This window comes from Monodelphis domestica, chromosome 7 (assembly GCF_027887165.1).
Source record: "Monodelphis domestica isolate mMonDom1 chromosome 7, mMonDom1.pri, whole genome shotgun sequence".
Taxonomy (NCBI): Eukaryota; Metazoa; Chordata; class Mammalia; order Didelphimorphia; family Didelphidae; genus Monodelphis; species Monodelphis domestica.
In genome coordinates, this window is record NC_077233.1 from 262,326,016 (window position 1) to 262,353,916 (window position 27,901).

Genomic DNA, 27,901 nt, shown 5'->3' on the forward strand with positions numbered 1-27,901 from the left:
CAAAAGTGGAGATTTTCTTTCTTTCTTCTTTTTTTAAACAACCTTTACCTTCTGTCTTAGAGTCAATGCTGTGTATTGGTTCCAAGATAGAAGAATAGTAATGGCCAGACAATGGGAGTTAAGTGACTTGCCCAGGGCCACACAGCTAGGAAGTGTCTGAGGCCAGATTTGAACCCGGCTGCTCCCTGCTTCCACCCCCTGAGTCTCTGGGCCTGGCCATCAATTCACTTAGCCACCTAGCTGTCCTTAAGTAGAGATTTTCAAAGTAAAATTGGATATGTTGAAGTGGGATTTTTTTCCAGGTATAAATTTAACAAGCTGGATTCTGACGGTCCCCTTTATCCTCAAGATTTTGTCATAAGAGGTATGTAAGTATTCATAGTTTAGTTGCCCTTTCAGGGATAAGACACATAGATTAAGTGATTTGAAAGCCATTTTAATTGTTGAAATTCAATTTAGACTAGATACATTCATCAAGAAAAGTGTCATATACATCAACACCTTTGTTTCCTAAATTATTGGATAATCACACAGTAAATGTTATTCCTCGGTACATTTCATGTAGTTTTGAGTCAGCTGTATGTACGTGGGGGATTTGTTCTCTTTAATTACAACAGAAACATTTAGGTAAAAGTAACATACTTCTTTCTGTTTAGCAGAAGTGAAAAAATATTATTTTATTAATGCTTCCTCAATTGTGAGTTTCTGCTTGTTTAAAATCTTCATAGTTTGAATTCACTTGGCATTGGCTCGTCCTTTAGGCCAGCCAATAAGTTATTAGCTGCTATCACTGACATCGTATTTCGGGTTCCATGGGTAGCACTTCCCACGTGTGGTAGAATCACTGTATGGGAAAGAGAAAGTGATCAGAAAATGGTCGAAGGAAGAGCATCACATATTAATATTTACATAGAATTCAACTTTTCAGTTGAATCTTTTCAGATTTTTCTAGCTAACAGAATGAAGACCATGATAACTATATATTATAGTTTGTTGATAATTTTTTTTGGCCTCACATCATTTCATCAACTATTATGGTAACAGAAATTTAGTTTGAAGACACGAACTAAATAATCTTTGCACTATTATACTGTCTAGGTTACATCCTCAGCACAAGTCAATGGTTCTTAAGAGAAGCCAAAAAGTCCAATGTGGTTAGAATAGTTATTGGAAATCATACTCTTAGAATACACTGTTTCTCATTTTAAGGATTGATTCTAAGGTACTGGTAAATATAATGATGCTTTTAGCAAAAGGCATGTATGTGAAAAGGGTATTTAGTAATAAATAGTTACTATTTAAGGCAGTGACCCTAAATGATGAATAATGTTAGATTTGTACAGAACTTAAAATTTTCAAGTTGCTTTTTTATATATTTATTGGAACCTCAAAATGAAATATTCATTTTCATATTTAAACCTATAGTCACTTCATTACAATTTGGGCACTAGTCCACTGAACATCAGCCAAGGGGGGGGCAAGATCTTTTTTGTTTTATGGGGAGGAGGAGGATACTCTCACCAGTAGTTTAGCCAACAACTTCAGGAGCTTGAATACAACATGATTTAGTAATCACACTAAAAAAATCAAAAAAGTAAAACATGACCCCCTTGCCTCATTTTACATTGTCTTTAGTGTCTTACCTTCAGAGGTACATTGCCAAAGATGAACATTTAGCAGTCCTTTTGTATGTTAAGGTGAACATTATCAGGATTGGTTAAGCTGGAACCAGGGCCATGGTCAATCCTTGATAAGGTTCATGGATAATTTCCATGATTATTCATGGATGAATGGACCAGAATACCATTTTTACAACCACTGAAAAATTTATCTCAACCTGATAATGTCTCTTATTGATCCTTCTCAGAAAGTTACTTGAAAGTATTAGAACTTCAAAGCCCAAGGCACCATACTTTGTAAATGAAGCACCAGCAGCTAAATTACTCTTCTAAAAATAGAAGTTGAAAAAAATTTCTTCCCATCAGTAGATATGTAATTATTCATAAGGCTTTAAAGTTTTAAAGAAAAGGTTTTTAAGTCATCTCTCCTCTTGGAGATCCTATTCCAGGCAGTTTTCATATAATGCATAAAACTAGTTTTTTCTAGCTTCATGAATGTTGCTTTAGCTCCACTAATCCAGTATGGTACTTGTTTCTGCCAGATACAAAGGTTTATTCCTGCCCCATACCAGGGTAAGTAACCCACTCAGTGATTCCACAATAGCTTTTAGGTTTCCAGAAAATAAAATTATGCCTACTTTTAGGTATTGTTCTGAGGAATAAGTTTCAGGTTAAAGAAATAGCTGCTGTCAGAGCTAAGAATAGAGCCCAGAAATATGATCTTCTCTAATTTTTTAAAGGTTAAAAATAACTTTACTTTTATTATTATTATTAATTATTGATGCCTTTTCTTTGAGAAATTACCAATGACTTCTCAATATCTCTTTAAGCAAAACTGGCCAACAAAATGACTTTATTTGATATGATATACATCATTCTGTCCCTATAGTCCATTTCCCACCTCTACTTTAAGGAGTAAACTCTTCTTACCACAATTCTTCAGTGAAAGGAGAGGATGGCTTGTGGGCAGTGGTTCAGGGGTTGTGACATCTAGCCCAGCAGCTCCAATCTGGTTATTAAGCAAAGCCTGGTAAAGGTCTTCCTGGTTCACCACATCTCCCCTGTGAACCGAAGGAATCAGAAGAGTACTTTGGGTAAAAGAACTTAATAGTCTTTCTTGGGTTTTATTAAAAAACAAACAAACCTCCCCTATGTCAGAAGTCCATGCTAAGTGTCACACTGACTTGTCTAGCCTTATGAAAAAATGTTTACATCACTAATAGAGAGCTATTTACAAAAGACTTCAGCTTACCTTTTGTTCTGGTTAAAATTTTAATAAATGGGTCAGGTCCATTGGTTCCCTTAAACCTCATCAAAGCCATTTAAAGTGAGGATATCCTCATAAAACTAGCTTTCACTGCTTTGTCTTCATCAACAGATCAATAAGCACTTATTAAGGCATTGAAAACAATACATAATTTCCCCAAAGTAATCTTGATCTCTTGCAAGTCTTAATACCAGTCTGGGTCTAACAACCCATCTAAGACAAATGTATTGATGGAACACTTTCAGCTGTCCCTACAACCACGGAGCATAATCTGGACAATAAGGGTACACTGTCAAAGGATAGCATTTAGTCCTCTTTTTATATGGTAAACATGATCAGAATTGGCTGAGAGGAGATGGAACCAAGGCCCTGGACCAACTTTGATAAGGGACATAGATAATTCCTGATTACCCATGGATGAAGGACTCAGAATGCTATTTGCACTACCACTGAAAAATTTATCTCAACTTGATAATGTCCACTATTGATCTTACTCAGAAAGTTACTTGAAAGTATTAAAAACTTCAGGGTCTAAGGCACCATATTTTGTAAATTGAAGCACCAGCAGCTAAATTGCCCTTCTAAAAATAAAAGTTGAAAAATATCTTCTCACCAGTAGGCATGTAGTTATTCAAAAGGCAACTGAAGTCATTCCTCCCCTCCCCTTGAACTATTAAAAGTTTTAAAGAAAATGCTTTTAAGTCATTTTCTCCTCTTGAAGATCCTATTCCAAGAAGTTTTTATATGATTCAAAAAGTTGTTTCTGGCTTTCTGCTGCTTTGGCTACACTTAAAATCACTACCTGAGAACGATGTCTTCATCCATTGACTACTTCATCTTGACTACGACTACTAAGTCAGCATTTATGTACTACCTCCCATGTGCCTGGCATTGTGCTAAGAGCCTTGCAAATATAGCTTGTTGGATCCTTAAAATAAACCTTAAATGCTGTTATTATCCCCATTATAAAATTGAGGAAACTGAGGCAAACAGAGGTTAAGTGACTTCCCCAGGGTCATGCAGCTAGAAAGTATCTCAGGCCAAATTTGAATGCAGCTCTTCCTGACTCCAGGCCCAGTGTTCTGTCCACTGGGCTACCTAACTGCCTGTGTGCAAGGCACGGTGTTAAGTAGTGGAGACACAAAGATGGACAAGATAATAATTTGATTACTGTTCTCAAGGCAAGAATTTAAAAGCAAGGTTTAGGGGAAGGAGATTAGGGTGTTTCGGTCTGATGGTGAGCAGAATTATTAGGGGAATTAATAACTTCTTTTCCAGGAATGATAGTTCTCCTAGTAAGAAGCAGAGTTGGGGTACAAGTGGGGGGAACAGAACAGTTAGGGCATACACATGAAAGGAAGATGGCTTGTGTGCAACACCAAAATAGGGATGGTGATGCCCAGATATGGCGAGCTATATCCATCACCAATCAGGAACCAAGAATTCCAAGATGGCAGCTGGAGTGAAGCTAAGAGATTGCAATGCAGCATCTTGGAAGAAATATGGCCAGAATACATTATAATATGTATGAAGAAAATGGAAGACTGCAGCTTGTGATCACTGAAAGCAATGTATAATTTCCCCAAAGTAATCCAGCTTGTTTTCTTGTAGAATCCAATACAGGTCTGCTTCTAATTCTCTCTCTAAGACACATACCAATGGAATGCTCCAGTGGATTGCCCCTACAATTATATAGCATAGTATGGACAACAGACATTCTTCATCCATTTAGTTTTTTCTATGAGTACTGCACACAGAAAATGTGTATAAATATTTTTTCATTCCTTTGGGAAGCTTGGTAGTATTCTTGGGCTTGGTGCAATCAATTCAATGGCTTCTGAAAACAGGAATATGTGGAAGACCCTGTAATAAGAGTAGGAACTCTATCTTACTCTTGAAATAATCTGGGCTCTGGCAAACATCTTGGGTAAATACACATATTTCCCCTATTTTAGGAGAATAAGGACAGATTTATGATTTCACTGATAAGGGAACTCTGAGGTGAGGAAACTGCCTCTGCCAATGCAGGCTGGCACCTTCTTTGTAATATATAGTCTTAGAGAGATGCCTAGAGCTCCTACCAGATATATGGCCTGTAGCCTGCAAAGCTCCCAAGCGGGCCCAAACCAGATGAAATAGTAATTGCAAAATAATTAACAAAAAATAAAAAATAACAACAAAAATATTACATTTAAAACCAAGTCGATATGTAGCGTTCAGAGATTATTATGGTTTTGTGGCCCCTATTTCTATTTGACACCATCAGCCTACATCACTGAGAATGACTTACCCGACATATCCAGTATGTGTCTGAAGCTGCACTTGAACTCAAGTCAGCTTTTAGGCTAACTCTGTATCCATCATACCTCTCCATCCCTCTCTTCTTTTTTTATGCCTTGTTTAATATCAGTGATTAGAAGACTAAACATACTTTCTTTGGGGTATCTTTGATCCCTGCCAATGAATATTATATGTTCTTTTTAAAATTAATTAATTAATTTAGAATATTTTCCCATGGTTACATGATTCATGTTCTTTCCCTTCCCTCCCCACTCCCAGAGCCAACAAGCAATTCCATTGAGTTTTACATGTGTCATTGTTCAAAACCCATTTCCATATTATTAATATTTGCAATAGTGATCATTTAAAGTCAACATTCCCAATCATATCCTCATCGAATCACATGATCAACCCTATGTTTTTCTTCTGCATTCCTGCTCCCACAGTTCTTTCTCTGAATGTGGATAGTGCTCTTTCTCATAAGCCCCTCAGGATTGTCCTGTATAATTGCATTGCTGTTAGTAGAGAAGTCCATTACATTTGATTGTGCCACAATGTATCAGTCTGTGAATAAGGTTCTCCTGGTTCTGCTCCTCTCACTCTGCATCACTTCCTGGAGGTTGTTCCAGTTCCCATGGAATTCCTCCACTTTATTATTCCTTTTAGCACAATAGTATTCCATCACCAACATATACCACAATTTGTTCAGCCATTCCATTGAAGGGCATCCCCTCATTTTCCAGTTTTTTGCTACCACAAAGAGCATGGCTATGAATATTCTTGTACATGTCTTTTTCTTTATTATCTCCTTGGGGTACAAACCCAGCAGTGCTATGGCTGGATCAAAGGGCAGTCTTTTATCGCCCTTTGGGCATAGTTCCAAATTGCCCTCCAGAATGGTTGGATCAGTTCACAACTCCACCAGCAATGAATTAATGTCCCTACTTTGCCACATCCCCTCCAGCATTCATTACTTTCCTTTGCTATCATGTTAGCCAAACTGCTAGGTGTGAGGTGGTACCTCAGAGTTGTTTTAATTTGCATTTCTCTAATTATGAGAGATTTAGAACACTTTTTCATGTGCTTATTGATAGTTTTTATTTCTTTATCTGAAAACTGCCTATTCATGTGCCTTGCCCATTTATCAATTGGATAATGGCTTGATTTTTTTGTAGAATTGATTTAGCTCCTTATATATTTGAGAAATTAGACCTTTGTCAGAGGTTTTTGTTATAAAGATTTTTTCCCAATTTGTTGCTTCCCTTCTAATTTTGGTTGCATTGATTTTGTTTCTACAAAACCTTTTTAATTTAATGTAATAGAAATTATTCATTTTACATTTTGTAATATTCTCTATCTCTTGCTTGATCTTAAATTCTTTGAATATTGTATGTTCTTGAAGAAAGTTAGTGGCAGAGCAGGCATTAGATCCTGGTTAGCTATATTTGCCTTGAATATCTCTCATGTTTATTCTAACTTTGTTAATGTTTCTCTGCCATAGAACATAAGCTCCTTGAGGGCACATACAGTTTTGTTTTTTTGGTCTTTATATCTTCACTGCCTTGTAGGCCTGGCAATGAGTAAGGCACTTGGTGATGGACTGGGGGATATCTTGCTGAAGGAAGGGCATTTAAGACTACATTTTATTTTATTTTAAATCCTTACGTTCAGTCTTAGAATCAATACTATGTATTGGTTCCAAGGCAGAAGAGCAGTTAGGGCTAGACAACGAGATTAAGTGACTTGCCTAGGGTCACGCAGCTAGGAAGTATCTGAGGCTACATTTGAACGCAAGACCCCCTGCCTCTAGGCACGGAGCACCACACTGCCTCTTAATATTCTAAATTAGCTGTGTGACTCTGAGCAAGTCACTTAACCCCTATAGCCTAGCCCTTACCACTCTTCTGCCTTAGAATCAATAGAGTATTGATACTAAGACAGAAGGTAAGGGTTTAAAAAAGAATATTCTAAATTACAGAATCAAACAATTAGGTTAGCTAGGTGGTGCAGTGGATAGAGAGTTAGCAGGACCTAGAGTCAGGAAGATTCATCTTCCTGAGTTCAAATCTGGCCTCAGATACTCCCTAGCTATCAGATCCTGAGCAAGTCACTTAAACCCATTTGCTTCAGTTTCCTCATCAGTCAGATGAGTTGAAAAAGTCAACGGCAAACTACTCCAGTATCTTTGCCAAGAAAACCCCAGAGCAGGTCACAAAGATTTTGAAATGACCAAAGAATGACAACAAAAATGTTTCAGAGTCAGGAACTCTGCCATTAGAGATTGGGAGCATCTCTTCTTTACTTAACCTGGGAGAATCCTTAATCTCTCTGGGATTTTTTGGAAGCATAAGAGGAGGAACACATTAATTTTGTTCAATAATTGCCCACTGAATGAAAAATAACTTTTTCTAGCACTCAACTGCGCTCTCCCTGGTGGAGAGAGTGTGTTAGCCTTTCCTTAGCAATGTCAGACACGGTCCTGTCATTCCCAGAAACAAGAACAATCACGACTGCTGGCTTAACATCCTAATGTCTGCAAAAGCACGTAGATTACCTCTATTGATTCTCGGAGCAATCCTGTGAATTAGGGGCCTATTTTCCTCCCCCTTTTACCGATAATAAAAGGTGACTTGCTGAGGTCACACAGCTAGTGTTTCAGGAGGGATTCAAACCCAGATCTTCTTACTAAGATTCCACTATGCTCTGTGAGCAAAATAATTGGCAATGCTTTCTGTAGAGCTACGTCCCCGTCCCTTCTGCAGCAAACAGCTTTAGTGTTTAAAACTAACAATTAAGCTTCCTCCTCCCAGGGAATATGGTATATTATAGTTTATATTTATTTATATATTTATATATGATATATAATTGTTATATGTATAATTCTATAATGTACACATAATGTATATAATATATTAAAATATATTCTATATGATATATAAATATATTTATATTCTATGTAATATATCATATATAACATATTTTCTATTCTATGTAATATAACATATTACATATATTTTAAATTCTATATATCATACATTACATATATTTTACATTTTATATAATATATCACATTATATATCTCAATATAATATATGTATATTTAAAAACCCTTACCTTTTGTCTTGGAATCAATACTAAGTATCCCTTAGAAAAGCAGTAAAGGCTAGGCAATTTGGGTTAAGTGACTTGCCCAGGGCCACATAGCTCGGAAATGTCTGAAATCATATTTGAACCCAGGACCTCCTGTCACTAGACCTGGCCCTCTATCCACTTGAGCCACCTAGATGTCCTGCAGTTAAGATTTAATTTTTTTTTTCAGAATCAAATAGAAATTGTGGTCTTCATTTTATTTCTGATTTTATCTTTGGCCTGGTTCAAGGAAAGAAATATACATTCAGAGATAGTGGGAGCACTGAAAATGTGAAATCAAAATTAGAAAAGCATAGTAGAATCTATCTTTTTTTAAATAAAGCTTACACCAGAGTATAAGCCATACCTGCTTATGTTGATGAACACAGCTGTGTTTTTCATTTTCTGGAAGAAGTCCTTGTTGCAGAGTCCCTTGGTTTCAGAGGTTAAAGCACAAGTCACCACAACAAAGTCTGATTCGGCTGCCAGCTGATGAATTGGCACTTAGGGGAAGAATGGGAGGAGGGATGGATCAATAAGCATAGGAACAGGAAAGAGTCAAATCACTCCCCAAAGAATGGGAACTATGGCTTTGCTACAATTAGCTCTCCTATCAGTAGGCTTCTTTGAAAGGGTCTTATTTTCCCTTTTTAGAAGTAAAATGATGACACCTGCCTTGATCAATTAAAATTAACCCAATTTCAAGGATCTGAGAGATCCACTGAAAGAATCAGACTAAAAGCAGGGCAACATGCAAGTCAGATTTTTGACATTTGGTGACAATGGACACCCTATCCTTTCGCAGCCTAGATAAGACATTTTTTCCCATAATTTTTTTTGCAGGCGCCCCATGTTTTACTGTGCAACACAGGCTTTTGAACCTTTACCACTTGACTTACCACAGAATAAATACATGTCAGGGAGAGTGACTTTTTCATATTTGTTGCTCATTTACAATTTGTAATATTAAAATGTGGAACTTAATTGTAATATTTAAAATATTTAAAAAAATATAAAAAGCAGGTTGGAAGCTTGGTGAGAGAGCTGGCCTTAGAGTCAAGAAGCCTTGGATTTCAGAATCACTTCTGATTGATTCACTTGGACAATCCCATCATGTTTTAAAAGCCCCAGGAGGCTGAAACTCTAAATTGGAGAATGGCTGCTCACCTAAGGAGGACTTCCCTCCTTAGGAATACTCTACGCCAGTGGTAGGGTAGTTAGGTGGCACAGTGAATAAATCAAACATCAGGCCTAGATTGATTTTCCTGAGTTCAAATCTAGCTTCAGACACTTCCTAGCTCTGTGACTCTGGGCAAATCACTTAACTGTTTGCCTCAGTTTCCTCACCTGTAAAATGAGCTGGAGAAGAATATGGCAAACCATTCCAGTATTTTTGCCAAGAAAACCCCAAATGGGGTCCCAAAGAGTCAGACACAACTGAAAGAACTGAACAACCATCATCCCCAAGCTTGGAACGTTTTCCCTCTTCATTTCAGCCTCTTAGCTTCCTTTTAGTGCCAACTAAGATCTCAACTTCTAAAGGAAACCTTTCCCAACTCCTCTTCATTTCAGCTCCCTGACTTTGTTAATTATTTCCTGTTTATCCTATGTAAAAGCCTGGAAGCTCCTTGAGGGCAGGAAGATTGTCTTTTATATCCCCAGTGCACAGAGAGACTTACTTAATAAATGTAAATTAATGATAAAGATAATGCAAGAGAAAATTTCCCATTCTTCCTTATATGTCACTAACTGATTTTCTTCTAAGCAGATTCCCTGGGCAAGTGCTATTCTTGGTGGGTAAGAGAGTAGGTCATCTGAAAAGCAATTTCCTGATGACACAGTCTAATGGGATAGGAATAGTTAGACTACTTTCCAGTGCTACTGCTTTGAAATGGGATCCGTGTCACTAAATTAAGAAACCGGGCTTGGGGATAAATTTGAAAAAATCTGCCAGCCCTACTTTGGCTGATAAGGATACACATGCACACATGCTCAGGGTCCCACAGCTAATACATGTCTGAGGTCAGATTTGAACTCATCAAGATGACTCTTCCTGATTCCCAGGCCGCTGCTCGTTCCACTGAGCACCTTGCTGCCCGGAAGGGCCTCCGACTTTGTCTCACAGAGAGAAGATCCTGAACAAAAGGCTCTAAACCTGTTCCCTGTACCTATATAACACGCTTAAGAGTGTGTAATAGATGGGCTGACTCAGGGAAGCCAAGAATACAAACAGGAATTTTAACTGGGTCATGAATAAACGGTCACTTTTATTCTTTGAGGCATCTACATGATATGGGATCTGACCTTGGAACCAAGAAGATTTGGGGCTTGAATCTGGCCTCAGACACTTCCACCTGGATGCTTCCATTTCTGTAAAATGGGGGAGTAGTACCATGTACCTCCGGGATAAAGTGAGAGGATCTAGGTACTTTAAAGTGCTATAAAAAACAAGCTATTACATTGTAGGAGCTCACGACCTCTTTTTCAATCCATCACAAAGCTCAGAGATCACACGGCCAAGCCCACCAATCTTTGCCTCAGACGCCTGGGAAGTGATGGCCACGGGGCCGTAGGTGAAGGAATAGAACTCTGCGGGTAGAACAGAAGGCCAGAGCCTTGGACACCAGCGGGGAGAGGGAGAGCGAGGCTGCAGCCTTTGGGAGGGCACGCACTGGTCCTCTGGTTCGTGCTCCACCCCATCAGATGTTCATGGAGTCCTGGTTCCATCAGGAGATCCTGATTGGCTCGGTGGCCCTGGGATGCTGGTCACGGGTGACTGCGAAGTCTAAGCTAATGGCATCCCAAAGCACCACGGCCACCCTTGGGGCACCCTAGAACCGGGGGGAGGGTCAGGAATAGAGCCAGCAATGTTCTCAGAAGCCAACTGAGTAGCATGCCTATAGGTAGGGGAATAAGTCCCGAATCTATAGACTTCATTAGCATGACGGCTATTTATTATCAGAAGAGCGCTTGAAGTCTGATGATGGGAGAAGGTGGACAATTCTGACAAACTGTACTTTGTCATCCATTTGTATCTTTGCATCATCTAGAACTTGACTTGCTGAGTGCATACCATTTGAAAAGTGACGTAGACCAGGCAACTGCCAAAACACAGACAGAAGATATTTGTGGCTGTCTGTCCTTCATTTTCAGGGGACATCGCGGGGGAAGATATTTGTGGCTGTCTGTCCTTCATTTTCAGGGGACATCACGGGGGAAGATATTTGTGGCTGTCTGTCCTTCATTTTCAGGGGACATCGCGGGGGAAGATATTTGTGGCTGTCTGTCCTTCATTTTCAGGGGACATCGCGGGGGAAGATATTTGTGGCTGTCTGTCCTTCATTTTCAGGGGACATCACGGGGGAAGATATTTGTGGCTGTCTGTCCTTCATTTTCAGGGGACATCGCGGGGGAAGATATTTGTGGCTGTCTGTCCTTCATTTTCAGGGGACATCGCGGGGGAAGATATTTGTGGCTGTCTGTCCTTCATTTTCAGGGGACATCGCGGGGGAAGATATTTGTGGCTGTCTGTCCTTCATTTTCAGGGGACATCGCGGGGGAAGATATTTGTGGCTGTCTGTCCTTCATTTTCAGGGGACATCACGGGGGAAGATATTTGTGGCTGTCTGTCCTTCATTTTCAGGGGACATCGCGGGGGAAGATATTTGTGGCTGTCTGTCCTTCATTTTCAGGGGACATCGCGGGGGAAGATATTTGTGGCTGTCTGTCCTTCATTTTCAGGGGACATCGCGGGGGAAGATATTTGTGGCTGTCTGTCCTTCATTTTCAGGGGACATCGCGGGGGAAGATATTTGTGGCTGTCTGTCCTTCATTTTCAGGGGACATCGCGGGGGAAGATATTTGTGGCTGTCTGTCCTTCATTTTCAGGGGACATCGCGGGGGAAGATATTTGTGGCTGTCTGTCCTTCATTTTCAGGGGACATCGCGGGGCGCTTTCTTGGCTTGCGGCAGAGCTGCGTGGAGTTGTCAGCCTCGCTCTCTTCCACAGTCACCAAAGTCCAGCGGCAGGACAGAAGCCAGGACTGGCTTTGACCCTGGCACCACACTGTGCACTCCAAGCGGCTCCTTCGGTCGCTCATTCCCGCAGGGGGACCCTCGGGGTTGGGGAAGGCCCCCGAGTCACCAGCAGGGCTGGGGCAGGCTGCAGTGCCTCCAGTCTAGTGGCTCTGCTGGGGTCTGGCTGCAGCACGTGCTCGGACCCCTTGGAGTCACAGGGGACAGCAGGCAGTCCAGGAGATGCCAGAGATGGATGAGCAGTCCTGGAATGTGCAGAGGGACACCCCGTATACATGTACGGTTTAGGGAATCACATTGCAAAGGCACACAGACCAAAAGGGATGGGAGACTTCACGAAACGACGTGAACTTCAAGATGCTATGCGTGGAAAGGGCTGAGACAGCCAGCGTACGTGCCGTAGTGGAAAGATCTGCTTCTTAAACATGGGACAGAGTAGAAAAAGTGCTGAAGAATTTGGAACAAAAAGATCTGGCTTCAAATTCTGTCTCTGCTGAGTGAGCTCAGACAAATCATTCAAGCTCAGGGCCTCAGTCTCTATCTTTGTAAAACTGGATAGCAAGGGGTTGGGTCCCTTTGGCTCTAAAGTCTACTGACTTAATGATACTTTTATTTAACACTTAATGATATTTCCATTTAATATTGAAGAGCCTGGGATTGAGCAAGCATAGAATGACCTAGAATTGAAACACTTCTGGGAAAATTCAGCCCAAGAGAACTCCATTTGAATAAAATTATCCAAAGATCTCAGATATTAGCATTAGCTAATGAATCGGCTAATGAACTCAGGAAGCTCCGAGTTCAAATCTGAACTGAAACACTTATTGGCTCTGTGGCCCTGGGCGAGTCACCGAATTTGTTTGCCTTAGTTTTCTCATCTGTAAAATGAGGATAAGAAAAGCACCTACCTCCTATGATTATTAGGAAGATGTCAGATATGAAATAATACTTGTAAAGTGCTTAGTATTATGCCTGGCACATAGTAAGTGCTATATAAATCTTGGCTATAATAAGATAATTCAATAAACATTTATAAATAACAAAATATAATTAATTATAATATAAAGCATAATTAATTATAATATAAGCAATATTTTATCTTAATATATTGTTACACTATATTATTACTGGAACCCTGGATTTCTGGCTTCCTTCAAGACACATTTCAGGTGCTACCTTCTACTTGAGGTCATTCTTTCCCACTTGAAATGAATTGGTATAATTCTGTAACATTTTAGATTTACTTTAGATTACTTTATTAAAAAAAGCATTACCTTCCATCTTAGAATCAATACTCTGTATTGGTTCCAAGACAGAAGAGTGAAGGGTTAGGCAATGGAGGTAAAGTGACTTGCCCAAGGCCCCACAGCTAGAAAGTATCTGAGGTCAGATCTGAACCCAGGACCTCCCATCTCTAGTTCTGGCTCTCAGTTCCCTGAGCCACCCAGAACCTCTCTCTCTTTGTACTTAGTTTCCTGGGGATAGGCTGTCTCCCCTCAATAGAATGTAAGCTCCTCAAGGGCAGGGGCTGTTTAATTTTTTATCTTTGCATCTCCAGCACCTAGCACAGAGTTTTACACCTAGCAGGTTGTCAAAATGAATTCATTAGCATTTCTACCCAGGACAGTGATGGCGAACCTTTTAAAAATGGAGTGCCAGGTACCATTCCCCCAGACTGAGTGCCATGCTGTCTGTCCCACCCCTCAGAGACCACATGCCCCACCCAGGGGAGAGAGAGAAAGCGCTCCCATTGGGCTGCTGGGCAGGTCATGTGAGAAATGTCTTCAGCATGCATAGAAAGAGGGAAGGGAGTGGCCTGAGTGCTCTGTTCCCCTCTAGCTTGGCCACCTATGAGCCACCCACTTTACCCTGTGCACTCCCACTGGCTAATGGGCAAAGGGACAGGGATGTGAAAAAATGTCATCAGGCTTGGTGGAGAAGGGATGGGAAGCAGCTCCACCTGAGTCCCTCTGCCTTTTCAGTAAGGAACTCGGGTTGGGATGGGGGAGGGAGGGGGACACCTGTGTGCCCACAGAGAGCCTTCTGCATGCCCTCTTTGGCATATGTGTCATGGGTTTGCCATCACTGACCTAGGAAGAAGGGAGTTCTTCCCAGAATATTTCTTGGAGTTGTGATATGCCTGGCAGCATCTTTCTCCATTTGTCTCAAGGTCTGAGACACAGGCAAAAATATTCCTAATAACCAAGGCAAGGGGAGAATGCTTGAAAAGACAAAAAAATCAAAAGCCATCTAACCTAAAATCTCTTCTTAAGGACAAAAATCAGTAAGTTAAGGAAAAAAAGGCAAGTCTAAGCCATCTAACAAGTAAAATTTTAAAAAATATTTAGTAATAGGGAAGAAGTGTACTTTCAGAGCTGGGGGCAGGGAAGCTGAGTTCTACTTTTCTTCTCTAATTTTACTTCAAAAATAGTTAATTCTAGAGTAGGGAATGACATCCAATGGGCAAAACCTGGCAAAGGGCCTGCTTTCCTTTATTACTTCCATCAGGATCGTCTAGGCCAGTAATGGTAAACCTGTCAGAGGGAGGGAGATGGAAGAAATGTCCTCAGGCAGTGGAGAGGGGGAGGGGAACCCTGTGACCCTCTGGCATTCTAGTAACAAACTCTGTGCTAGGGTGAAAGTGCACATACCTACAGGGAGGGCTCTGAGTGCCCCCTCAGGCACATGTGCCATAGTTTCACCCCCACAGATCTGGGCTTTACAAATAGAAATAAGGTTAGGTGTGTCTGGGGTTGAATTTGAACTCAGGAAATTCAGGACGTCCTAATTCTGGGCCTGGCTCTCCATCCACTGTGCCACATAAGCTGCCTTGACTCATTTTAAAGAGAGAATTTATGACTTGACTGTAGTCCTATAAATAGGAAGCAGCAGAGTTAGAAGACTAGCCCAAGTCTTCCAACTTCTATTCTAGGGTTATTTCCATTTTGCCACATTGGTTTTTCATCTGATTTGATAGATTACCAGACTGGAAGGTAAATATCCCCCAGGAACAGAGCCTGGCACACTGTAGGAGCTAAATGTTTCTTGACTGATTGGCTTTGTTGCTAATATATTCTGTAACCTTGGCCAAGGTCACCTCACTTTTCTGGGTTTTTACATTTGCATTTGTAAATATTATAACATTTAAAAATAAATATTTTTAAACCATTACTAAATTTAATTTAAACCATTACTTCATTGAAACTTGGAGGGAGAAGACTGGCTAGTCCAGACCCTACATTTTGCAGATGAAATAAATAGGATGGAAATGTTTCATCCAATTTTTGCAAATGTAAAATGAGGGCATTAGACTAGATGATTCTGTCACTTCTAGCCTGAAAATTCCAGCGTCGTGAGATAGCAAGACTAGAGGGGCCAAGGACAAAGAAACTGGACTAAGGGTTTATTATGCTTCTGATGCCATTAAGGTCAAACATAGGTCACAGTCAAATGATTTATAAATATAACAATCCTGCAAAGTAGGTGGTTACAGATATTGTTACATTTCTAAACATTTTAATAATAAATGGATAAATAATTACTGTTATGTTTATAAATATAACAACCCTACAAAGTAGATGATACAAATATTACAAATATAAAAATTTCTTAATAATAAGTGAACAAATACTTAGTTATATTTATAAATAAAACAACACTGCAAAGTGCATGGCATAGTGCTATATTTATAAATTTAAATATTTATTAATGATAAATTAATAACAAATTAATAATATATATTTAGTGTTATATTTATAAATATAAGAACCCTGTAAAGTAGATGGTAAGAATAACGCTAATTAACATAAATATTCATAAATATCTATTAATAATAAATTGAAAAATATTTATTGTTATATTTGCAAATACAACAACCCTGGAAAGTAGATGGTACAAATATTATCCCCATTTTATAGATCAAGAAAGAAAAGTTCAGCCAAGACTCAAACCTAAATCTTTCTGATTACTAAGTGTGGATTTTTTCCCCCAAGTCTTCTCTTTGGAAGAAGGGCACAGCAACTGTTTTTCTTGAGAATTAGCTAGGACACTGAGAGTTTCAGTAATTTGTCTGGGGATGCTCAGCCTGGATATGTCAGGATAAGGATGTGTGCCTGGATCTTCCTGGCTCCAAGGCCAGCTTTCTATAAACTCGAGCCATATATTCCTCCCTATCATATCATGCTTTTTAAAAATGCCCCTGGAGCAAATGGTAAACAAAGCTGACCTGAGTAATTCCCATTTGCAGGATTTGCTAGAAACAATCTGAGTATATGCCTGGTTGCCTTCTGATAAAATTCCAAACTTACCAAACTCTGCCTGGAATTCAGCGGCCTCTTCAGGCTTGGGTTGACGTCCAGTATATAAAAATCTCTGGACACCAAATGGTTTTAGACGACGGGCAATAGCTTGGCCTGAAAATGAGAAAATACCATCCGTGTCATTCTGCCCCAGCAGTTATTTCCTCTAAATTTGGAGTCAGTGTGTTTGCTCCCTTTCACCCTAGCACAGTGTTTGCTACTAGAACGCCAGGGGGTTCCTCATCAATTAGAGAAAGAACAGGGGTTCAGGTACAGCGAGGCTGTACACTGATCAGTTGCGAAGGACTTAACCAACATCAACAATTCAGCGGTCCGAGACAAATGCGAGGGACTCTCCCCTTCATGGAAGGTTCTGATGGGGTCTGAGTGCAGACTGAAGCCATTTTCCACTTTATTTCCTTCATGAGTTTTTTCTTGTACATGTGATGTCTTCTTTTGTGACACAATGAATATGGAAATACATATGCACAACAGCACATGTATAACCTATATCAGATTGCTTGCTTTTCGGAGGAAAGGAATTTGGATCACAAAATGTCATTAGAAAACATGTCAGAAATTCTTTCTACGTGTAATTGGGGAAAAAATACAATAAAATGTTACTGGGGGGGAAAAAGGCTGTGGGTGGATGGTTTGGGAGAAAGTGTGTGTATATATGGGTGAAGTCACAAGAAATGCTCTCTCCTAGTCAATGATGGTCATTTTTCTCCCCCCACCAAAGCAATCTCTAAATTCCTCGGGATGATAGAATCAATTGTACTCAGGAGAACGACCGTTTGGAAAGTCGTATGTCCAAAGAGGTGCAATGAGAGAATTTCAGTGAAAAGCACATGTTGACTGAAATCTGGGCTTAAGGAGACATGTCCGGATCGTGTACAACTATCTGATCATCGGAACGATACCTTGCATTTGTAGGGCACCATCTGTTTTTACAGAGTATTTTCCCCACTGCAAACCTGGGAGTGATAGAGAAACGGATCACATATTTAGAGCTGAAAAGTGAGCTGAGAAACCATCTTGTTCAGCTCCTTATTTTAGAGAAGAGCCAATTAAGGCCCCAGGAGAGGGGAGGGAGATTGATTTTCCGGAAGTCAGAGAAGTAGTAAGCCACAGATCTGGGATTCAAATGTAGGTCATCACAATATCATGCTATTTATTTTCTTCATTCTATAAATGAAAACAGCCAATCACACATGTTTTGTAAATATGAGATCCACAGTTTGGATCCAAAATTTATGAATTCAAGGCTTCCCCCCCCCAATATATCAAAAGGAAGGGTTGAATTTAAGCTCTAGGCACATACAGAATTCTTAGCTTTTTTTCCACTGGGCCTAAATATTTCTCTTTTGGCTGTTTCTTGTCTTTTTTTTTTAAGCCTTTAGACTTTTGTATGTTTTCTTTGTTTTTAAAATCAGAAATAATATAAAGGACTACATTTTAGAGGCTTGGGCTAAATGGGCTGCCACTGTTCTAAGTTCTATATTTTCACCATAAGATAAAGGCTTACATTAATGATTTCTACCTATTTACTCATTCTTGGACATCTAATGGAAGGTTTACTGAATTCTTCCATTTTTCTGAAAGAATGTTTTCTATATAATATAATAAGGATCTCCCTAAAGTATTCGGGTTGACATGATCGATAAAATGCTTTCCTTGCAACTCCATAAAGTAGGTGGTGCAAATATCACCGCCCCCATTTTATGGATCAGGAAACAAAGGTTCAGACTGTGGTAGCCCATGTACTGATGTCTTTTTGACTCTATAGTAAATGGGTTTTTTAAAAGTTCAGATCTGTGATTTCAGGAACTCTTTGGTGAGAGGGAAAAAACAAATTTAAAAACATTTAAACATTTTTTCCTCAGAATTACTCAGCAATGTTTCAGACAGAAGCTTGTCATATATGTCCTTGATTCCAATCAATGGTATAAAAAGCAGAAAAGAGATATTACCTATCCTTCCCAGCCCAATAATTCCAACTGTGCTGTTCGTGAGCCCGTAGCCACACAGCCAGAGTGGCTTCCATGAAGTCCAACCACCACTGGAATAAAGAGAAAAGAAAAAACTAAAAACCTTTGGCAAGAATTTAATATTATAATCATTTTTTTAGTCATATCCAGCTCTTTGCAGCAGACAGGCCAGCTACATAGCTCAGGCCAAGATAATGTTTTGTAGGAGACAAAAGTGGGACATGAGTATGACTCTTTGGCCAAAAAGACTGATCAAGTCAATTAAAAAACAAGACCCCGACTCCAGGCACATGTTACTTAATTGAAAACCCACAGGGGTCAAAGCACCATCTCAGGTGTTAGGAGGTTTTTGGAGCATTGGTTCCAGGGGAGTCAGAAAACCTACAAGTTAGCTGGGGCACTGACACCCATAAATACAGATGTAACAATCACTCCATTTTTGAACAAGGCTTTGCACACAGCAAGCATGTAATAAATGTTTATCAAGACGAATAGAATTCAGAGGCAGTTCTCACTCCTGGCAAATTGTGCTGATGCCCTCCTAAGTGGCAGTGTGGGAACAAATGAAGGGGAAAGAAATCGAGGAGCTTTTGTTTGAATAGTACGTTATGGTTTGCAATGCTTTCCAACCTGTGACATGGCTACTGTGTATTATATCCCCAGTTTTTGGATCAGGAAACTGAGGTCTGGAATAGTGTACTGACTTGCCTGAGGTTTCAAAGGGAGTAAGTATTAAACCTAGGACTCAAAACCAAGTCCTCCGACTCAAGGTCAGTACTCTTACTTTACAAAATTTATTCTCAGAAAACAAAACACTTTGAGACAGTTATGGAAGTCTCTAGTAACAAGATAGACGATCCATTTTGAAAAACTGGATATGTAGAAAACGTAGGCCTTAATTATGATAAATCACCAGATGTCGTCTGTATTTTCAAGTTCCAAACACATTTTTTTTTAACTTAATGCACACAGCAGCATGGTGAGTTAGACGTTTCTATAATTTCTATAATGGATTTTTTTTCTCCCATTAAGAACGGAATCATACATCGGTATGATGAAGGGCAAATGAGGGTCCTGCTCCTTTTAACCTTTGGAGGAAGATCCACACAAGTTTCAATTTATCTGCTTTGAAAAAGATGAATTAAAAAAAAGAAAAAGATGAGCTTAAAATCTGCCTGCACAGTAGTTTCATCACACAGGTTAACAACCAGCTAAAACAAAAGCCTCCTCATGAAGTTTTACTCTCTTTGATCTGACACCGTCAAGGAAATGGAGTTCTATCATTAATGAACATATGCCGAGTTAATAAAGAGTTACCATACATTTTAGCCAATTAAAAAAAAGACTATAATAAAATATGCATCATAGTTAAAAAGAGAATGAAACAGAGAGATAGACACAGGAAGAGAGCAAGAAAGAGAAAGAGAAACAAAAAGAGAGAAGAGAACAGGAGAGAGAAAAGAGGAAGATTAAAAGAGGAAAGGGAGAGAGAGGGCGACAGAGAAGGAGACACAGAAAGGGAGAGGGAGAGAGAGAGGTAGAGAGAGGGCAAGGGAGAGGGAAGAGAGAGCCAGAGGAGAGAAAAAGAGAGTCAAAAAGGAAAGAGAGACAGAGAGATCGAAAAGGAGAGCGAGGGGGTGGGAGGGAGAAAGAGAGAATAGGTTGGTAGCTTGAAGTTAGCCCATATGGAATGTAGAGTTAGCCAGGGCAATGACAGGCCACTCTCAATCTTTCTGACTACATATACTCACTTTTTCACCTCCCCTATGGCCTCGGGCAGCCGCCGACAGGTGGTGAGGAGTAAGGCGACTGCAAGCTCTGCTGTGGCATCAGTCAGGACGTCTGGTGTGTAGCCCACACGGATCCCCCTAGAAATGCAAGAAACAAAGTTTCTATAAGTGCCCCAGAGAATATCCCTTTACTTCCCTTTTCGAAAATTCTTCTTAATCCTTCCACTTTCCGAGTCAATCCTTTTGTCTGACTTATTAAGAATTCTCTTCTTTCCCCTCCAGTAACTCCTAAGATCCCTAATGCTCTTTAGAAAAGAACAAAAGCTGCATTTACCGCTTTTTAATTTCAACCAGATCAAGATGGTCAACTCCCACGGACAGTGTGCTGATTACTTTAAGGTTGGATCCTGATAAGTAGAAAGAAACCAAAAATCATTTGTCTTGCCTGATAGAATTTGAGATGTTTGAAACATTAATCCTGACAATACCCATGCAAGAGAGAAATATATAATCTAACATGGCTCACTTTCTCTTCAGGAACTGTGACCTTTGTTCTTGCTCTTTTGGGCCCAATTCAGTTTTTTCTGCCAATAGGCTTTCTATTGGCATTTGGCTACACAAAACCAACACTTACTAAAGGGCTTCATTGTGTAAGGCACTGTGGGTACAAAGACCAGGCATAGGACTGTAGAATTTGGGCTGGAAAGGACATTAGAAGTCATTTCAGCTCAGGATATCTTAACCTGAGCTCGCTCTCTCTCTCTCTCTCTCTCTCTCTGTCTCTCTCTCTCTCTCTCCCCTCTCTTTCTGTCTCTCTCTCTCTCTGTCTCTCTCTCTGTCTCTGTCTCTCTCATATGTATATATTTTAGGGGGTCTGTGAACTTGGATGGGAAAAAATTATATCTTATGATGATTTATTATAAAAATTATATCTTATATGATTTCAATGTAAGTCTACAAATCTACAATTTAGAGACAGCTAGATAGCTCAGTGGATTGAGGGTCAGGCCTAGAGACAGGAGGTCCTGGATTCAAATATGATCTCAGACATTTTCTAGCTGTATGACCCTGGACAAGTCACTCAACCCCCTTTGTCTAGCCATCACTGCTCTCCTGCCTTAGAACCAATATACCGTATTGAGTCTAGGATGGAAGATCAGGGTTTAAAAAAAGGTACCCTAAAAAAAGATTATAGATGTCAATTAAACTGAGGTCAAATTGGACAGTTTTATATCTTGCAACAAAAGCTATCTCTGTGCTCTTGATCGTGCATTCCCTACACATGGAAGGCACCCTTCCTTCTCCCCTTCCTCCACCTCTTCTCTATTACTGGTTATCCCCTCCTTCCTCTCCCCCAATCCTTCCTTCTTCCCTTCCTTGCAGGCTTAATTCGGTGCCACTTCCTTGATGTCCAATCTCACAGTATGGTTTGGAAGCAAGCAGCCAGACCTACCCTCCAGTTCTCAGGCCCTCTCTTGTCATAAAGAGTTATTTCTGAACAGGTCTTGAGGGCAGGAACGGAGGGCCCAAACAGTTTTATTTTATTTTTATCTTTAGTTCTAGTGCTTTGCACAGCCTAGATTGGCAGAAAAACAGGCACTTAGTAAGTTGGATCAAACATTTAAAAACAAAAAATGGATTAGGAGCAGGTCCCAATTCCAAAACACAACCAGGAGCTGTCCAGGGTCCTTAGTTCAAAATTTCAGCCTGGGATCCCAAACACACACCTGCAGCATCCAGGACTTTTTTGTCTATTTTATCACTCAAAAGGCAAAGCAGACCACGTGCTCCGGAAATGCCTTTCAACAAATCCTCTCTCGGTATAGGCTCATCTGTGTTCCACTGCTGCACTTTACAACTGAAAGATTAAAGAAGAGTTAACCCAGCTAGCTGCATAGACGAGCACAACAGCTTACTAACAACGGCTCACATTTATATGGTGCGTGGACGTTTGTGAAGCGTCTGAGATGCAGTATTATTACCATACCTGATGCTCATGACTCTGCGATGGAGGTGCTATATTATTTCCATTTTACAGATGAGAAAACTGACCCTCAGAGAGGCCAAGTGACTTGGATTTAGAAGGGCCTTCCATGTAGTCTGGGGCATAGAGGTGGCACAGTGGATCAAGTGCTGAGCTAGAGTGAAGAAGACTTCTTTTTGAGCTGAAATGTGACATGACACCTATGCCAGCTGGGTGGCCTGGGGCAAATCACTTAACCCAGTTTGCCTCAGTTTTCTCATCTGTAAATGAGGTAGAGGAGGACATGGAAAACCACTCCAGTATCTTTGTCCAAACCTTCCACCCCCAACCCAAATGGAGTCACAAAGATTCAGATGAGGCCAAAATGACGGAACTAGAAAAGTGGTGCAGATGGGTTTAACTGAATCCATTTTAATTAAAACTCCACATTTATGTGCATATTTGGTAATTTCTTAATTTATCCTGTCAGCCTTACTGAGTGTTAAAAAGGGGCCTTTCTATCTTTCTCACTTGCCAGGGGAATGACACGAAGGCTTAAATGACTACATTCAACCCCTACGGTTAACTAGCACTAGAATCAGACCCAGAACTTGGGTGTCCAGATGCCCTGGCTAACATTTGTTGGGTACTCATCCCAGTCAATCAAGTAAGCATTTATTAAGCCTTTCTTGGGTGCCAGTGTGGAATTCTGGGAATACAAAGACAAAGATGTGAGAGCCTCCATCCTTTGGAAGCCACATCTACACCAAGTCACCTCCCCAACTTGGGATCCCACTTTTGGAACCACGTAAGGCTCTGTCAGGCCAGCTTTGGCTTTCTCCCATAGGAATCCAGGTCTTCACCAGAATATTTCCATACTATCCTCTCCCCTATTCCCTGATCCAACTCTATATACTGTTGCTTATTGTGGTCCCATCGTTTCATTCCTGTCTGACTCTTCATGACCCCACTTGAGGTTTTCTTGGCTAACACTGGAGTGGTTGGCCATTTCCTTCTCCAGCTCATATGACAGATGAGGAAACTGAGGCAAACAGGGTTAAGTGACTTGCTCCAGGTCACACAGCTAGGAAGTGTCTGAGGTCAGATCTGAACCCAAGACCTCCTATATCCAGGCCTGGCTCTTTATCTACTGAGTTGCCTAGCTGCCCCACCATTGTTCTTAAATCTCTTGCAATAGGATGTTTTGGGTGATATGAATTGTAGCAAGTGCGGTTCACCAGCATTTTGTGCTTTGGTGTGATCGAAATTTACCTTCATTGTAAGGATTTTTGCTGTATTAAACATGAAACTTCAAATAACTTTTATTTTGTCCTATACTTAAATGAAGCAATTTTTTTTTATCTCATGCCTCCAAAGTGTTTCCTACTTACAAAAATCACCCAAACTTTTTATTAGTGACTTCTTTTGTTAAGCAATCCTGAAGCCTTACACTATTGGTCTGCATATATCATGTGACATCCTAGCCATCCAAAGCAAATCTTAACCTTTCTATATAATTAACAGACTGCGATTAAAGTTTTCTGAAACTCCAGAAAGTTTTGCCTATTTTGGTGTCAAAGGTTGAACCTTTGACACCAGAATTTTTAATGACTCCAAATCTAGCAATTTAGCCACCAATTTGAGTGGGGAAGGGCCTGTGTGGAGGGAAGGGAATATTTTTGTTGTTCCTTGTGCCTGACTCTTCATGACTCCATCCATGGACCATAGCTATCCATGGGGTTTTCTTGGCAAGGACACCGGAGAGGTTTCTCATTTTCTTCTTGAGGAATATAGATGACCTGGGTCATCCAGCTAGGAAATTTCTGAAGCTGGATTTAAATTCAGGTCTTCCTGTAGCACTTTACAAATATCACTTTTGAAGTATATAAAATTATATTAAAACATGTGTTTGCCATAAATATTTAAATTTTATTTAGTTCAAGCCAACACTTTATTCCTTTCATCATCACCAATCTCTTTGTCTTCATCACTTTCACTGGTAACATCCTTTTTTTAAGGAGGTAAAGGGAAATAAGAGAAACACTCAGGGTTTCTTTTTTTTTTTTTTAAATTAAACTCTTATCTTCTGTCTTAGAATTGTTACTAAGTATCTGTTCCAAGGCAGAAAAACAGTAAGGGTTAGGCAATTGGGGTTAAGTGACTTGCCCAAGGTCATACAGCTGTGAAGTACCTGAGGCTGGATCTGAACCCAGAACCTTCCATCTCTTAGAACTGGCTGTCTCTCCAAAGAGCCACCCAGCTGCCCCTAAAGGTTTTGTCCTGGTTGGACAGGGGGAGTTGGGTATAGCCTATCTTGGGGCTAACATTTCATCATGTTTCAGGTGTGAAAAACTAAAGGTACAGAATGTCTACATACATATAATACATAGTAACTCATGTTTAAGTCGAACTTTCTTCATAACATGATGAGACTGGGTCTGGAGTAAGCCAAATTCATTTTCCTTCATTCAAATCTGGCCTCAGACACTTTCTAGTTGTGTGACCCTGGGCAAGCCACCCTATTTGTCTCAGTTTCCTCATCTGCAAAATGAGCTGAAGAAGGAAATGGCCAATTGTTCCAGTATCTTTGCTGAGAAAACCCCAAAAAGGGGTCACAAAGAATGGGACACAACCGAAAAAGTGGCTGAAAGACTATTATCTTCACCTAAGAATTATTATTACATCTCCACAAGGAATGACGAATAGATCTGTACAAACTAGGGCTTAACTTTTCCAAAGAAAGATCCCCCCAAACAAGCTGACTTTACTGACCACTTATTGCCTTACTTCCTTTTCTTTCTTCCTTTGACCTCCATAAGTCAAGCATTAACAGATTTTATCTTGAATCATCCACTGCAGAGTAGGACAAGGGCAGGGGAGGTAATCCCAAAAGAATAAAATTGATTTTATTTTTTGACCTTTGGTGAAGGTGATATTAGGTCATAGAATATTACCCAACAAAGTTAATATGGCACCTTGGCTGCAAGAAAACTAAAAAAAAAAAAAGATCATTGAGGACATGCAACACCCAAAAAGGTCACTTGGTTCTCCTGGGTCCCAACTCCACAGAGATGCTTAATTAGTGCCCCTGGGAATATCTCCCTCCATCCTTCCCTTGCAAGCCTTCTGCCCACTCTGGACTATTACACATGTGTGGTTAGCCTGTGAACCCAGCAATGGGGAGAGGAAGCAGGAGATAATGATCATGGCTCCAAGGAAGGCACTACTATACTGACAACAGTAGCATTTATATAGCACTTTAAGGTTGCAAAGGCCCTTTCTATAGCTCATTTGGTCCTCACACAAACCCTGAGAGCTAGGTGCTATTATATAGCCAGTACCAAAACACTCTGACTGGGGGAATCCTACCAAGGAGTGGGTCTCAATGAATTTTTATAAAAAGCCTCAATCAAATTATCATGATTGAAGAGTTAACAGATGCACATTTCTCCTTCCACAGTCCTTTTCAAGAGGAAGAAAAATGTAAAACTAAATTTTATTTTTAATGATTTTCAGGAAGAAAAATGTACAACTAAATTAAAAAAAATTTTCAGAAACAAAAATGTATGACTAGATTTTATTTTTAAGGATTTACAGGAAGAAAAACATACAACTAGGTTTTTATTTTTAAAAGATTTTCAGGAAGAAAAATGTACAACTAGACTTTGTTTTTAAAGATTTTCAGGAAGAAAAATGTACAACTAAATTTAAAAAATTTTTCAGAAACAAAAATGTACGACTAGATTTTATTTTTAAGGATTTACAGGAAGAAAAACATACAACTAGGTTTTTATTTTTAAAAGATTTTCAGGAAGAAAAATGTACAACTAAACTTTGTTTTTAAAGATTTTCAGAATGCACCCATAGAACAAGAAATAATTAAGACCAGACTGGGTAAACATGTTAAAAGGGTACTTAGTAGAACTCCTGAGAATCTCAAAGCGATCCTATTTCAGACTGAACTTTTTGAAACACAAGGCAGCAAAATAACCTAACTGACACTAAGGTGTGTAAGACCTTTAGAAATCATAGGATCTTAGGATTCATGGATCTAGAGATGGAAGAGCTCCCAGTGGCCATGGAGTTTAACCCCTCCAGTTTACAGATGGGGAAACTGAGGCCCAAGGTCACACAGGCAAACCCAAGAACTTACCAGCCCTGTGACAGCAAGTTATCTGAACTCTTTTCCTCATCTGTAAGAGGGAAGACGCTGGCCTGGATGAGTTCCAGGGTCTCTTCCAGCCCTGACATTCTGTGGCCTTTTGAGCTTTGGACTGCAATGTCTGTACGCACTATTTCCTAATCGGTCGCTTACTACGGTGGCCTGCTAAGGGGCCACTACAGCTAGTGGCTGGCTTGGCTCGTGATCTCCGTTTCAGACCTGAATGAAGCCTTGCTGAAAATATCACAAGCTACAAGGTGTAACTGGCACAGGCAACTCAAAAGTCTGTCCAGGCAAAGCCGCAAATAAAAGGAGGCAAGGGCTGCAAATGCAAACAGGCAGGCACGGCAGCAGGAGCCGAGTGCCCCCACCCCACCCCCACCTCGGCCTGCTTATTCTGAACTCTCTTCCTTTTCCACTCCCCCAAGCGCTAGACAATTCTTAGGACGCCAACCAAGGAGCTGGAGAAGTGTGGCCCAGAGCACCTTCCCTCCCTTCCCCCTTGGGGAGCCCAACTCTTTTAAAGCAGGGAAACCAGCCCGAAGGCTGATACTGGGTCCCAGGACCAGGATCCGGGGTGCGGCAACTTAACTAGATAGGGCGGAGAAGCGAAAACCCAGGTGGGGATTGGGGGAAGAGGCCCGGGGCCCCGGCGGGGGCTCGAGTGGACAGACAAGCCCTCCGGGTGTATGAATTATGCATGTGCGTGGAGTGGGGGCCCAGGACAGAAGGAGGGCGATCGGGGAGGGGGCGGGAGTCCCGGCTTTACAAACTAAGCACAGGTTTTGGAGTGGGCAAGAAGATATGCAAGTGAGGGAAGGGGGTGTCTGCAGGCGTACAAGTTAAGTATGCCCATGGGGCCCGGGTTTCTCGGGGCTCAAGCGGGGTTCCCCAGGTGCTCGGCCGGCGCGCGCTAACAGAGTGGGCATGCTCCCGGGCGTAAACGGACTCCGGAAGTCGGGGAGAGCCGAGGCTCGCGCGAGTGGGATGGGAGTCGGGGGGCGCCCCTCTTACATTTTGGCCTGGTCCAGCAGGGCCTGCCCCTCAGGGGGGATCCTCCGGGTAATAAACACCTTCATCAGTCTCGCAGTCAGTCTCATTGCCCTGCTCCCTAGAGGAAGACTTAAGAAGTGCAGGTTCGGGGCGGGGTGGATGGCGGAGCGGGGCGGGACCGAAGCCCTTTCCAAGACATGCCTACACCTCTGGCCCCGGGCTTTATCCCCCGGCCGGGATGGTCTCCACGCCTCCTGCCCCTCCCCGGATCTAGAGCCCACCCCTTTCCGGGAGTGCTGCGCCGGGCAGGGGACTTGAGCCTAAAACCCGGGCAGTGTCTTCCCCCTTACAGTCCAGGCCGTCTCCATGTCCGCAACGTGAGGCTCAGTCTTCAGAACCCCAACCTCATGGAATCCCTAGCTCCCTTAAAGGCT

At 40.9% G+C, this 27,901-nt stretch overlaps 1 protein-coding gene across 2 annotated transcripts; it reads right to left on the reverse strand.

Moving 5' to 3' along the window:
- Positions 1-420: 420 nt before the first annotated feature.
- Positions 421-27,901, reverse strand: GRHPR (glyoxylate and hydroxypyruvate reductase). 2 transcript variants are annotated; one of them, XM_001371656.5, is made up of 9 exons: positions 27,489-27,901; positions 22,077-22,207; positions 20,684-20,756; positions 20,371-20,487; positions 18,602-18,690; positions 16,638-16,742; positions 8,663-8,798; positions 2,550-2,680; positions 421-844 (listed from the first exon to the last, which is right to left on the reverse strand). In XM_001371656.5, exons 1-9 carry the CDS (start codon positions 27,572-27,574, stop codon positions 723-725), a joined length of 990 nt encoding a protein of 329 aa, XP_001371693.1. In that variant the 5' UTR covers positions 27,575-27,901; the 3' UTR covers positions 421-722. The 2 variants fall into 2 exon arrangements, with proteins under 2 accessions (XP_001371693.1, XP_016279288.1); XM_016423802.2 differs by lacking the exon at positions 27,489-27,901 and adding an exon at positions 26,466-27,050.